Source organism: Dermacentor albipictus, chromosome 7 (assembly GCF_038994185.2).
Source record: "Dermacentor albipictus isolate Rhodes 1998 colony chromosome 7, USDA_Dalb.pri_finalv2, whole genome shotgun sequence".
NCBI classification, from domain to species: domain Eukaryota; kingdom Metazoa; phylum Arthropoda; class Arachnida; order Ixodida; family Ixodidae; genus Dermacentor; species Dermacentor albipictus.
Window position 1 is genome coordinate 60,703,964 of NC_091827.1, and position 14,145 is coordinate 60,718,108.

The 14,145-nt window shown below is 43.8% G+C and overlaps 1 protein-coding gene across 5 annotated transcripts in view; it reads left to right on the forward strand.

The window, feature by feature from the left end:
• Window positions 1-600: 600 nt before the first annotated feature.
• Window positions 601-14,145, forward strand: part of LOC139046705 (protein-cysteine N-palmitoyltransferase Rasp-like) — a 43,325-nt gene continuing 29,780 nt past the window's right edge. For all 5 annotated transcript variants that reach the window (XM_070522292.1, XM_070522293.1, XM_070522294.1 and 2 more), the window contains exons 1-4: window positions 601-725; window positions 872-963; window positions 9,277-9,344; window positions 12,760-12,870. In XM_070522292.1, the coding sequence (XP_070378393.1) occupies window positions 655-725; window positions 872-963; window positions 9,277-9,344; window positions 12,760-12,870 (342 nt within the window). In that variant the 5' untranslated portion in view covers window positions 601-654. The remainder of the gene's footprint in view (window positions 726-871; window positions 964-9,276; window positions 9,345-12,759; window positions 12,871-14,145) is intronic.

Here is a 14,145-nt window from a genome sequence, read left to right on the forward strand (position 1 = left end):
TCCGCTCTCGAACGTCAGCTCGAAAGCGCTTTCAGCTTATAGCGGAACAGAGCGAGAAGCTGTTCAAGTGTAAACGAGCGCTCACTACAGCATGAGTTTAGATTTTAACAAAATAGCTTATTGAGACCGGAAAAGACACTTCCACTGACGATATGCATATTCTTGGAGTCTTCAATGTGCTTCTCGCGATGCGTGATAACCATTGTCTACTGCTACTACCATCAATCTTCACAACGAGTGCATCAGCACGCCATCCCCGACCATCTGACAATTCTTGTTCGTTACTTCCAATTATTTAATTTTTTTGCTTACATATTTTTGCACAGCACTACGAGAAGCACCGGTGTCGAAATCGCGTGATGTCTTCAAACATGGATTGATATGGCTTGACAGATGGCGAGCTAACGCAAAAATATTTCTTCCTTTCTTTCTTTCTTTCTTTCTTTCTTTCTTTCTTTCTTTCTTTCTTTCTTTCTTTCTTTCTTTTTTCACTATGCACTTTCTCTTCCCGATGAAAACAAGGGGCAATAGATTAAAGCCGTGACGTTTACTATAGTGAAATCTCGATCCGCCGAGTTCGAGAGCAACGAGATCCTCTACACCGTCGCAGTTAGAGCCAGGCGACGCGCATGCTGTGTTGGGAACAAAAGAAACATGTCACAAAATGGCGGGGCTGTTGCAGAAAGACCAGACTTAAAACCAGAAGGACAAACTGACGTTGAAAGGTAACGAGGCAAGATGCACATTTCATTCTTGTTAGTGCTGTGCGAATTGGTCAATGGAGCAACATTTTAAATTATTTATCTTCTCATCATCTTAGCTCGTTCGCTCATACTCGGTGTAAGTGAATCGTGAACTACTCCCATCCTAGGTGGAAATGGAACCGGATGAAGGTGTTCCACTGGGTGTTCGTTGCGTCGGCCGTGATCTACGCCATGTGGAGGTTTTCGACGAACGAAGAGAGTAAGTCAATACAGCGAGTATATATCACTTGTATGTTGGAAACTATTGATGGAAAGGCCTAAAGAAACGCTGCACGAAAGATGTGTGGCCAGACTTCCGTTTGCGCCTACCGGCAGCCAACGTAGTTAGCTGAATTTGGCAACCAAATTTCTCGGCACCGGCGTAGGTGGACCTGCAGGCAACGCCCACTGTGTCTGCTCGAACCCTACCCCTTCTCACAGACTCGAACATCTGCTCATCTACATATACAGTTGCCCATGAAATGCACTTATGCTTCTTTAATGCCAGACATATATTTCACGCAGGCATGAAGCTCCTTCGTGTCAGCTTTTTGAATGACGTCACTGCTGGCAGGCGATCCAATCATGTGAAGGGAAAGTGCATGCCTAAATAGTTCATCAGTACGGCCGGATTTGGCACTCTTCGAGCGACGCTTGGCGCCCGTGAATCACCTCGAGGTGTTTTGCAAGAGTTCACCAACCGCGTGCCGCAGTAGGCTTCTTCATGTTCCTGCATCAAACCACGTTATTAGTAGAGACAATCTCAAACACTTCATTGCTCCGTGACGATGGCGCCTGCATGGTGATAACTAAGGGCAAGTGTGGTGCATAGTGTACAGTGAATAGTGAAACTGCGGAAACCTTCAAACAGCGTCAAGTAGCAGCGACTCGACAACTGTCACGCCAGGTCAGTTTGCTCGCCGCAGTAATGACAGGGTATCTGAAACGGGTGCAGTTTTTCGATGGAGTACTACCTACTGCACCCTCGAACGGGTGCAGTATATGTAGGTAGTATATACATTTGTCCTAAGCTTGCTTTAGCATACATTTGCCTCCCTACGAAATCTCTTGTTAGGTATTGACAGTTTATGTACTGTTTGTAGAAACAAATAACTCAGGTGACATTATTTTTTTGCAGACACCCTACAGACGTCAGTTGATAAGCATGAGTGCACCAGTCTACACGTTCTCCACAGACTCGATCTGTATTATTCCACAGAAAAAAGCGTCTGTGGACTATTTATAAAACTTTGCTTAGGTTAGACAGCTCCTCTGAGCACTTCAGTTGTACCACAAGCCTGCCGAAGTCCTGTAAAGCTCATAAAGCTAGAATAAATATCAAAAACTAACAAACAATTGTGTTGAATGACATCAGAAACACATATTGCGACGGAAGTACATCCGCAAAGACTCATTGCCAGCCTCCACATAGGCTATATGTACACTTAATTCTTAAAATAGTAGTCATAACGATAAAAACTTTCAAGAACTAAAATTTGTACGACTTTGTACACAGACATGTTCGCCTTCCGTGAGTTATTAGGATAAAAACTGCTTGTAGCAAGGGGCACAACACTCCCATTCCAGGGCGTTTTTGTGGCCACGCTCCGGCGCTCGCTGAATGTGTGCCACGAGAAACCGTTTGAACCATCCAAGCCGGGCCATGTGGGATGTGGAGCTTTGACTGAGGTACTTGGTTGAGGTGCAGCCGGATAATGGGACATTCTCAAACAAACGCTGAGGTACAGCGACGTTATCGGTGTGCTAAAAATTATAAACCGCCTTATTTTCAAAGTTCCACCAAAATGCCTGTAAACGCATCAACCTTCCAGTTCAAGCCTGGAGTCTTTCAGAAGACACAGCCTTCCTAGACGACTTCAAGAGGATTAGACGTATTTGGGATCTGGGTATCTTGTAATCACTTCTAGAAATAAACGGTCAGTTTGGTGAATTGTAGATGTTATGTGAACATTTACAATGATATTAAATGATACCCCGGAATGCCGAGAATACATAGCAGTAGTCAGCGACTAAGGATATAATGAATAAAGAGGGTAGGTAGTCTAAGAGGGATGGAATGGAATTTCGATGAGGGCGAAATGCGAGAACGCTCGTGTACTTAGAATTAGGTGCCCGTTAAAGAAACCCAGGCGGTCCAAATCTCTGGAGTCCCCCACTACAGCATGCTTCATAATCAGATCGTGGTTTTTGCACGTAAAACCCCATAAAAAATCTTAGCCTCTGTGTCGCTGCCGCCCCCTGCCCTACCGCCACCAAGAGCCATCCAACTTGGCGGCCGTGCTCTCCACCAGATGCCGTGGAGCGTCCGCGTTTAATGGTCATCCATCAGGGAGCCAAATTCAAAACAGTAAATTCAAAATGTCAAGAGCTTCTTTGGTTATCAGGTACAATGAGTGGACAAAAAGTTGGCTTGGCGCAAAGTATTTCTAAACTGGAAATAATTGCATTGATAAGAATCAAGAGTTAGTGGAATGCATAAGTACTCACATTAATGGTTCCGGTAATGATGCCGAAATTACGCTAATACTGAAAAGAACGCCCACATACAGGATCTAGATGGCTATGCCGACAACAACGGGACGTCAATGCTAGATCTTAGTGAGCAACACGATCTCGTTATCGTGAATACCGGGCCTAGTTGTGAAAGGCAGATCACGTGGGAAGTGAGCAACCATCAATCGAGCAGTGATTACTGTCCGATGACGGAAAGAATTCACAATAAGTTGAGAGAAATGGTCATTGACGACGAAGGGTATAGCAGCATAGGGACTGACCATAAACACATCATTTTGAAAATGGGATAAGCAGTGGGGAAAGAGAGAAAAGAGTGCAACATGACCAGTCTTAATTTAAACACTGAACAAATAACAAATATAGTCACAAGAGTCGAGGTAGAGCTCGGCAAATTGTCAAGTAAAGAGCGGGGATATAGTGAGCTTCTAAGTGTAATAACGGCAGAAATACGGAATGAGAAAGAACATGTTCGTTGGCAAGGAAAAAAGAAACCGAAAAGCTGGTAGACCAGGGAGATACGAGAAGCGATCGCCGAACGACAGAAAGCGTCCTGAGAGCCCAGGCAGGCAAAGAAGGCGCAGTTGTCGCAAGATGAAGTAGCCAGAGAATGGGAACTATACCGGGAGGAAACGTATGGTTGAAATACTGGTGCAAGCAAAGGTAAAAGGTGAGACTTAACGTTGGTTTGATTGGTGAAAGTGAGAGTGAACGTTGGTTAGCAGAATGAATTTATGATTTATTGGGGGAGAAAGACAGATTCCACTCGAATAGACCGTTGACCAGTGATAGGCAGGCTACTTCAGTGATAGGCAGGTTATCAATACAGGCAATCAAATTAAACCTGCAAGCATAGCCAAAGAATAATGGCATTATGGGAGAACTTCAGAATGGCTTCAGAATAGGTAGGCGTTTGGATGATAACTCATTTGTTCTTACTCAGTGTATTCAAATATCAAGAGTAGAAAGCAGAACGTTATATGGGGCCTTTTTAGACATTACACGAGCGTATGACAACGTATACGGCAACATGTTGTGGGATATTCTGGAAGGGGGAGGCTTAGGCGACGATTGTCTATAGCTTTTGAGACAGATTTACCTAGAAAATACCATTTGCGTTGAATGGGAAGGGATGAAGAGCGAGGAATAAGTTGATATCAACAGTGGACTGAGGCAGGGGAGCAACTTATCCCTACTGCTCTTTATGATGAACATTAGGAGGATGGAGAGGGCACTAGAAGGAAGTAATGTCGGGTTTAATCTCTCATACAAACAAGCGAGCACAGTAGTGTAGCAGCAGCTTCCAGGTTTATTTTGGGCGGACGACATTGTGTTGCTAGCTAACAAGCAAAGTGATTTGCAACATCTGGCTAATATCTATGGGCGGGAAGGCGAGAGTTTCGGTTTGAAATTTAGCGTTAGAAAATCAGGTGCTATGGTATTCAATGAAAAGATCGAGCATCTAGTGCCAACACAGGGCCAGGAAATGTCTCGCGTAAAAGAATATAAATACCTTGGTATATGCATAAACAAAAGTAATGGCTATATGGAAACACAGGAAAAATACAATAACAGTAAAGGGATAGTTAAGTTCAGCCATAATGAAACACCGTGCGCTATCGGGGTACAATAGGTACGATGTGCTCCGGGGTATGTGGAAAGGTGTAATGGTTCCAGGACATTACATTCGGAAACGCGGTTGTTTGCTTGAGATCAGGAGTACAATCAGGACTCGATGGGAACCAAAGGTTAGTGGGACGCCTCGCATCGGGCGCTCACGGGAAGACTACAAATGAAGCTCTGCAGGGTGATATGGGCTGGACAAGTTTTGAAATGAGGGAAGCTCACAGCAAAATTAATTATGCCGAGTGACTCAAAAATGTGCTCAGACTAATTCGCATGTTGTGAAAGTAATGACGATGACTCTATTATTGTAACCTGCTATTTCCATTGGCATAAGCTGTGAGTGTCGCCCACCGAATGCTGAATGGTGTATCGTGAAAAACGCAAGCCTTTTGTTTTAGTTCTTGCCTTACCATAGATGGCAAGTGAAGGCAAATTAACTATTTTTTCCGAAGAGAAATAAAACTTTATTGTATCCTTGATGGGGTCCAGGGGTGGCGGGGGTTGGCAGACGAACTCCCATTCCCCCCCTTCCTCAGACGATGGCTAGTCCTTGCTTTCTGGCGGCGTCTTTAGCCATCCGGACGGCCCAGAGCTGCTCCTCTCAGTCCAAGCTGAGCAGCCAAGTCTCCCACTGCTCGGCCGTCTTTATGATGCGTGTAGTGTTAAGAGGCTTTGGGCAATTGCCAGATAATGTGATAGAGGTCACCGCGGGCCTCACACGCTTTGCAGTTACTTGTGTGCTTCAGTGCATGAAAGACTTTTGTTAACAAATTAATTGCAACGCCAATGCATTTCTCTGCGAAGTTCGGGAACTTATGGGCTGTATAAGGTAAAACTATACCATTATGTTTTTATTCCAATCTCGTGACATCAAACATGCGTAACCTCTGACGCCAGCATCGGGCGGTCACCCGCAGGGTTGTCTGAACAACCCAATGAAATGCTTCCCTCGTTCATAGGAGATCACTTTTCTTTGCTTGAAAGAGAACATTGCCTGCATTGAGCGGCTTGTCCTATCTAACTGGCTCACAAGAGGCGAGGAGCATGCTCAAGTTGAGAGCGATTCAATGGGGCTGAGTCACTGCACTGAATATAGACAACCGGATGAAGAAGGTGGTGCCGGCGTCTGCGATTAGTCCGCTTTCTCTTACATAGCTTGTGGTGGCTCGCCGACAATCGCGGCAGCGAGCAACGGAAGCTTAAGAATGATGCTAAAACGGGTCTTCAGCAAAGAAGAGTTGGCAGAACGAGGTCGTAAACATGCCGAAAGTTCTCGAAAACGTTACACGACCATGCGAAAAGTTTTATTACACGCAAGTAAACCCATGCTCTCCGGCAGGGGCGAGTAGCCAGTACCTGGGGGATCAGCGGCAGCCATCTTTTATTCATTTCGGGACGGGGCAGACTGCGCCTATTCAGAAGAAAATTCAGTTTTTTTCGGCATATTATAGCATCCTTAACACGTACGCGTCACTTTGACGCGCTAAGTTTTTGCGGTGTTGTGGCGTCTTGTGAGAGGCAGGTGAAGTAGGTGCAGCCCGAAAACTTTTGACCAATAGCCGAGGGATAATGGCAAAGAGGCGCCGAATCAGAAATAACTATTTTTTTGTTCGGTCAAATTATGCATAATCAGTGTGTACACGTCATATCAAGTGGGGAGCTATCATGGTTTTCGTAACGTCGCGTGACAGACAGGATAAGTGGGGGTGGTCCAAAAAAGTTCTTGACCAATCGCGGTGGGCTGATTACAGAATTGTAATAGAAAAGTTTGGAATAGTTTTACGGTATAGCGCCCTATTTCTCGAAAGTGATGTTATCTTTAAAATTTGTTCCAAGTGGATCCACCTTGCGAACTCCACGGATATAATTTGTAAATTGGAATATGGGCCATATTGTAATTAAATAAAAACTTAATCACTTACTGTTTAATAAATAGTCGATTTTGCCTCTCAATTTTTTGTGCAAGTATTGTCCTCCGCTTCGAGTAGACCAGCTCATGAACTAGAATTGTGATATCTGCCACAGGTAACTTTCAAAGATTTTTGGAAGTGTTCGCTGAAACACCCTGCGTTTATATATATGTATGTATGATTATTGTTAAAAAGATCAAAAAAGAGAGCCCGCTACTTATACACATCCTGAAACCACCTAAAGCCACGCACACTTTTTATTCCCCCATTGTTGTTTCTTTAAAGGGGTTGGGACACCAAATTTCGAGGCTATAAAAAGCATGTTGTAGGCTGCTTCCGTATGCAAGGACACCCAGAACGAGGTATTGGACGCTGCAAACATTTCAAAATAATTTTAATTCAGCTCCAAAAAGCCATTAAAAACTCCTTCTCGTAGTCGAGACCCATTGCTAGCGCGGCAGTTACTACGTCACAGAGGAGGAACGAAAATATTGACGTCATAGCACACTAGCACAAAAACGTGACGTATGATGAGTAGCGATGAAATGCCGATTACGGAGCCTGATGAGCCGAGCGACCGAGCATAGCCTCCACTATGACCGAGCTACAGGCATATAAAAATCCTTTCTTAATGCAAAGAAAGGGTAAGGCGTGCAGACACGGACACAAGAGGAAAGAAGTGGACAACACGAACGCCGCACGGCGGCCCGCGAACGGCAAACTGCGTGCGGCGAGTTGCCGTGCGAACGGGCCTTTACACGTTCCAGTGTAACACTAGCCGGCCGACTTCGAAAGGGACCAGGATATGCGGCGTTCGTGTTGTCCGCTTCTCTCCTCGCATAGTCGCATAGTTCGGCAGCTCGGAGCGGTCTCTCGTTCGCTTGGCCTTTCTCATTGTGAGGGCCCGTTCACGTTACCGGCACGGAAACTCGCCGCACGCCGTTTGCCGTTCGCGGGCCCCCGTGCGACGGCGGTTTTGCTCGCGAACGGCGAGGTTTCCTTGCCGTAGAGAGGACGGGCCTGGGACTCATTTGTGCGGCAGCCATACGGTGAAGCGGCCAATCAGTGACCGAGGAGTGGTCACTCTCGCACCGACGGCAGCTTCACCGCCTCTGATCGTTCGGCGCCGCCGATATCGTCGCTAGGCCTTTTCCGGTCCACTTCAAAGCTAAAGCTTACGGCGCTTCGGAATGAATCACCGACTCTCACAAGCCGCAATATTTTCTTACCGTTGTTGTCGCTCTTCGCAATAATGATAATAATCGCGACATGCACTTCGAATCGCCAGTTGTTGACCTTTGCTGGCAGAGCATGCGTATGCGCGAGCAGACGACGCAGCATAGTTTTACGTCACTATTTTTTGTGGCCCACGTGACCAAGCCATGTTGCGTTTCCTCCTCTGTGACGTCATAGCATCCCCGGAGCCCAGAAACCGAAACCGAAATCGCTCGGTATAATAATGCTATTATTAAATTGTTTATCGGATATATATGAATCCCGCTGTGTGTACCGTGCTCCCGAAGCATGACGCAACGTTTGAATCAACAAACGCATGAACAAAAATTTTGATGTCTCCACCCCTTTAATACACTTGGCATACAAGAGCCAATATTGAAGAACAACTTTTAGCAGCACGTTTCCGCCATCACTCCCCAAATTTAGCAGACCGCAGGTACTAACGCTACGCTTACTACAGACACACATGTACCCAAACCCAGCCAAATTACACGTTTTCTATCTCGACGCGCACCCCAGCGACACGTGGTCCTCGTGCGGAGACACAGCGACACTCGCTCACATGCTCTGTCAGTGTAGAAACGCTCACGCCGACTCTACCTCAGACAAGTAGGAGCAGTCCCTCATATGTTCACTACTCGCCGACCAGCAATGGGCTGTCCAGCACGCACGCGAAGCGGCCGCCAGGTACTCCCTGTCGGTCCTTATGCGTGGGAGACGCCCGTTACGCGCTAAGCGCGTCCCCAAGGTCCACAATAACGTTTTCCAGTCCAGTGTAGTAGCGCGACAGAATTTGGCAGCACTAAAGCTTTGGTTCCACGGATTGCAGCTACTGAATCAGCGTAGCTCGCAACCTCCGACGGTTTCGAATTAAACAAGACCCGAAAGATAAAAATACAGAATTATTTTCACGTTGCACACTGATGGGTAGGTTACTTCTGACCGATATCACTTCTGCGGTAAATAAGAAGCACCTCTTTCCTGTTCCCAAGATGAGACAAACGCCTACGGGACTGGAGGACCATTTTAAGAGCTGTGATCAAGAGCGCGTTTGGTCTACACACTTTTCGCTTCATTTCCAGTGATAATAGTGTGCGAGTTTATTTCCTGCAATTACGAGGTGTCATCCTGGCGAGTACACTTATGAACGCAGTGCCACAAAGGACTATGCAAATGAGAGGTCACAGCAGTTCTTTCACAACAGTCTTTCTTCGACATTTGTTTATTAGATGCTTTCCTCCAGCAAGAAAAACGAGGTGGGTTCAGACAGAGCCCGTATGGCCTTCAGCGAAAACAGGTAAGTATACATGCACAATACAATGAGGCACTTAAAACGTAGGTTTGGTCTAGTGGGTGCTCAGTGTAGAGCAGAAAATGAACAAATAGCAGGGGACGAGACACCATGATGAGCGCTAACTTCGAATTGACTTTATTTAATACATGTGCACATATATACATGAAGAAAGGAAAGCGTACACAGAAAAAAACTACACATGAACAGAAGAATACGAAGATTGTAAGAAAAAAACGATGTTTTCCCTGGCAGTTAATTGGGAAACAAGCTGCCACAGAGAACCATGATTTCGCGAGCATACGCGTTCAGGTATTATTATTTCGCTCAATACTCAGATATTGCAATTCCTTGTTTGAAGGTGATACTGTCGATGTCTGGCACATTATTCTTTTGTACATGTAATTTTTACGCTGTCTTCACAGATCTCTTGAGAGATAGAGAGAGGTAAATTTATCTTCAGAAAGGCAGAGAGGTCGGCAAATCTCTCGAGTGCCCTGAACAAAGTAGCTATAAAGGATTGCGCAGTTTTGCATTCTTCTATTGCAGCTACATTTACCACATTGCTCGGCCAAATTCCAGTCGAGCTCTGTAGGCATGCAAAGCATGAAAAATTAATTGTTATAAGCGGAATCTTTATTTTTATTCTCGAGGTGCATATGCAATAATATTGTGGTCAGCATCGCTGTTGGGGTGTTTGTTATATGACGCCGTTGTTCGCATTATCACTTTAAGTTGGTCTTTGCAATCTCGTCATGTTATTTTTACTTGCATATATATGACGACGCAACTTTGTTGTACCTATGTTGTATATTCTTGTATATTAAATGCTGCAGCTCTATTTTGCACCCACTACATGTTCGAGAGCCAAGGATTAGCCGGCACCGTATTTGTTCCCCAACATCTCCTTATGTCATGTCAATAACAAAAAAAAAGATATGTTTTTGCACATTGTGATCATGCTCACGTAGTCAGCCATTGAGGCACCGCTATGTTTCACCATCATATCTGTTTCCGCAGAAAATGAAATATTGCACAACACTCCTGTGCATTTGACAAACAGGTTTCTATATTTTCTCGAGCAAACTTTCCGTTGTGCTCTTACCGAACAAGTTATCGCGCACCGTTTTTGACAGTTTCTCCGGTGCGGGCATTGAAACATCAACGTTCACTTTCTGTCCCAGTTTCTTAAGGTTAGGCAATGACTTTTGAATGGGCAATAGCTTGTTCACATGAGCTCCTTAGCTTAGAGGAAGCTATAGCTTAAGAGCTCACGAATAAATTTTTTTTAATGGAGAAATCGTTTTTCTCAGCGACTACTGCACAGATTTTGTGAAGTTAGTTGTAGTTAAAAGCAAATTAAAAATCCGCTGACTGTAGCAAATAGTTTTTATCTAGGTCGTCAATATTTTATAAAAATTGTAGAAAGTCGTAAACTTTATACAAAGTAGTCTCAAGTACCAAGTTATCTGTGTAAAAAATAACGCCATTATATTTATGTAAACTGTACATATTAACATGTAGAATGGAGGAAATTGATGTATTATATACCACTCTAAAAAATACCACTAATTGGCGAACATGTATTTAGCAATACCCTGTATCCTCGTCATCTGAAGGCTGTCAACAAATTTTTGTGTGACAGCGGACTGGACAAGCGACTTTGAAGAGTCTCGGAGCGTACTAGATTTTCACAACCGTCTTCATCCTCACAATGAACGTATTCTATATTCTCTCTTTCTACAGCCATTCCCCTTCCCAACATTGAATAGCACGTCAGAACATTGATTCAGGCCGACCTCTCACCTTTTCTCTCATAATAAATGCATCTCTCTCTTTGTAAACCCTGTAACAATATCGCACAAGCTGTCAATTCATATGTAAAATATGTCCGCTTTAGGTGCCCTGACGCACCCAATTTACAGAACCACCCTGTCTCTTTTAGTTGCGGAGGTACAGAATTCTAAAGATCGTGCTTGAGCTTTTTAAACATACCAATATTCGGAAGTTCTTGTAAAAAAATAAAATCTAAATGAAAACAATACTTCCGTCAGTCACTACAGCTTTGTCTCAGAAATGAAACGCATTTCACTCAAATTGGTCTCGCAGTTTATTCACCGACTCATTTCTGCGTTTCACACGTATTTCGATGGGGAAATCTTGGTTTGGCCCTAGCGAAAGCTTCCCAGTGTGCCTAATGTATACATATAGTTGACAGGATTGGAAATCCACAGGTCTGAAACTCGGCTTGGATTGTTGTTCACGGGCGGCTTAAATGACCGGCTAAATTAACTGCCTCTGTACACCTTGTGGTCTGGCTCATAGTCCAGTATGACGCATAAATGTTCATTGCAAAGAGGCTGCTGCAACGCATAGCTTTATGTGAGAGAAGGTCCAGTCAGGTATTGTCCCATTTTGCCTTCCTTCCAACTATATAAACTGTCCGACACGAAAAAAAAAACTCCGATTTCACATCCCTTGATAGTCTTGATAGCCCAAACATTGTGATACTGAGCAGCGCATAATACGGGAGCATTCGTTTTCAAGATAACTTGTTCCCTGTCGTTTCCGCGTAAACTCTAGCCAGAAGCAAAACGCTTTCTCGGAAAATGCGGGCCCAAATATCAATTTTAAACAAGTTGGCATTTTAGCTTAAACAATACATTGGAGTGAAAAAAAAAGGAATTGCTTTAGTCACAAAAGGTGCCTTCGAGCAGCACTCAACTCGTTTCACAAGCTCTTAATGCGTAAGTATTTAATATCAGGGTTCATAATCACAAAACTCCCATTCGCAAATATTGTCCGCAGTTGGCCATCACACGTGTGCTCATCTCGTTATCACGGTGTTGATATCACGACTGCCTTGCACTCAAACGCAAACCAGCGAGTAGAAGCGCTTACACAGTGATGCGTTGGAATTACGGGCACAGGTAACTGCGTGGCTTAGCTGTGAAATGAAGAAATACTTTAGGTCGCAAGGAGCGTTTTACCATCGGCTAGTCGACGCTACTTACATTACACTGCGATGCCATGGCGATAAAATTTACTTTTCTGAATACGCGGTGATGGCTCATATTTCAAGCCACGGCAGCTGCAGTCATACGAGAAAGATATCAAAGATGCTATTTGTGTTTGCAGATTCCGAAACACACTATGAAGTCAAGGGGGCCAGAATAAGTTGAGAGTCTCGAGCGATGTCTATGCTACTCCTTGCAATTTTTTGGGGGGTGGGGGGAGTGGTAATTTCAATTATATTTGATAAATCAGCACAGTGGTCAGCGTTCATTCTTGCAAATTATTGCTACGCACTAAGTCCTTTTCAATTACGGTGTTGGAATCCACATATTGCGGCGTTCTTGTTAATTCGACAATGCGTGGATACCACCTACTGACAATCTTTGTCGTGGCTTTTATTGAGCAGGATGACACGAACTGGGATTGGACGACTGTGCGGTCTTTTGTTACGTCGAATTGGAAGTGGTTCATTCTGCACCCTTTGCTGGGCAGGGCAACCGCCGGCATCGCGCCGTCGGTAAGAGAAATACCGAGTTTCTACTTTGCGTACGTAGATGCTTTGTAAAATGCACACGGGCTACGTTGCCTAAGACCGAAAAGCTGTTTACGTCTGTTTAAAGGAATTTTTGTATTTCGTAAGCAGTGCCAATGTCCTTGAGAAAACGATAACTCTCTTATTGACCTTTGAGAGCGCCACGAGAACCGAAGCACATAGCCGAACGAAATGTATGGGCAAGGGAGTAGCCTGTATAGTTTTCACAAAGGCTGTACGCTTACACAAGCACACGTCTACAGACAGAACAGACAGACAGACAGACAGACAGACAGACAGACAGACAGACAGACAGACAGACAGACAGACAGACAAGTAGGTAGGTAGGTAGGTAGGTAGGTAGGTAGGTAGGTAGGTAGGTAGGTAGGTAGGTAGGTAGGTAGGTAGGTAGGTAGGTAGGTAGGTAGGTAGGTAGGTAGGTAGGTAGGTAGGTAGGTAGGTAGGTAGGTAGGTAGGTAGGCAGACAAACAGGCAGGCAGGCAGGCAGGCAAACAGACAGACAGACAGACAGACAGACAGACAGACAGACAGACAGACAGACAGACAGACAGACAGATAGATAGATAGATAGATAGATAGATAGATAGATAGATAGATAGATAGATAGATAGATAGATAGATAGATAGATAGATAGATAGATAGATAGATAGATAGATAGATAGATAGACAGACAGATAGATAGATAGATAGATAGATAGATAGATAGATAGATAGATAGATAGATAGATAGATAGATAGATAGATAGATAGATAGATAGATAGATAGATAGATAGATAGATAGATAGATAGACAGACAGATAGATAGATAGACAGATAGATAGATAGATAGATAGATAAATAGATAGATAGATAGATAGATAGATAGATAGATAGATAGATAGATAGATAGATAGATAGATAGATAGATAGATAGATAGATAGATAGATAGATAGATAGATAGATAGACAGATAGATAGATAGACAGATAGATAGATAGATAGATAGATAGATAGATAGATAGATAGATAGATAGATAAATAGATAGATAGATAGATAGATAGATAGATAGATAGATAGATAGATAGATAGATAGATAGATAGATAGATAGATAGATAGATAGATAGATAGATAGATAGATAGATAGATAGATAGATAGATAGATAGATAGATAGATAGATAGATAGATAGATAGATAGATAGATAGATAGATATCTGTATCGATGTGGAGAGAGCTGTCAATTTGTCTTGACGGTATA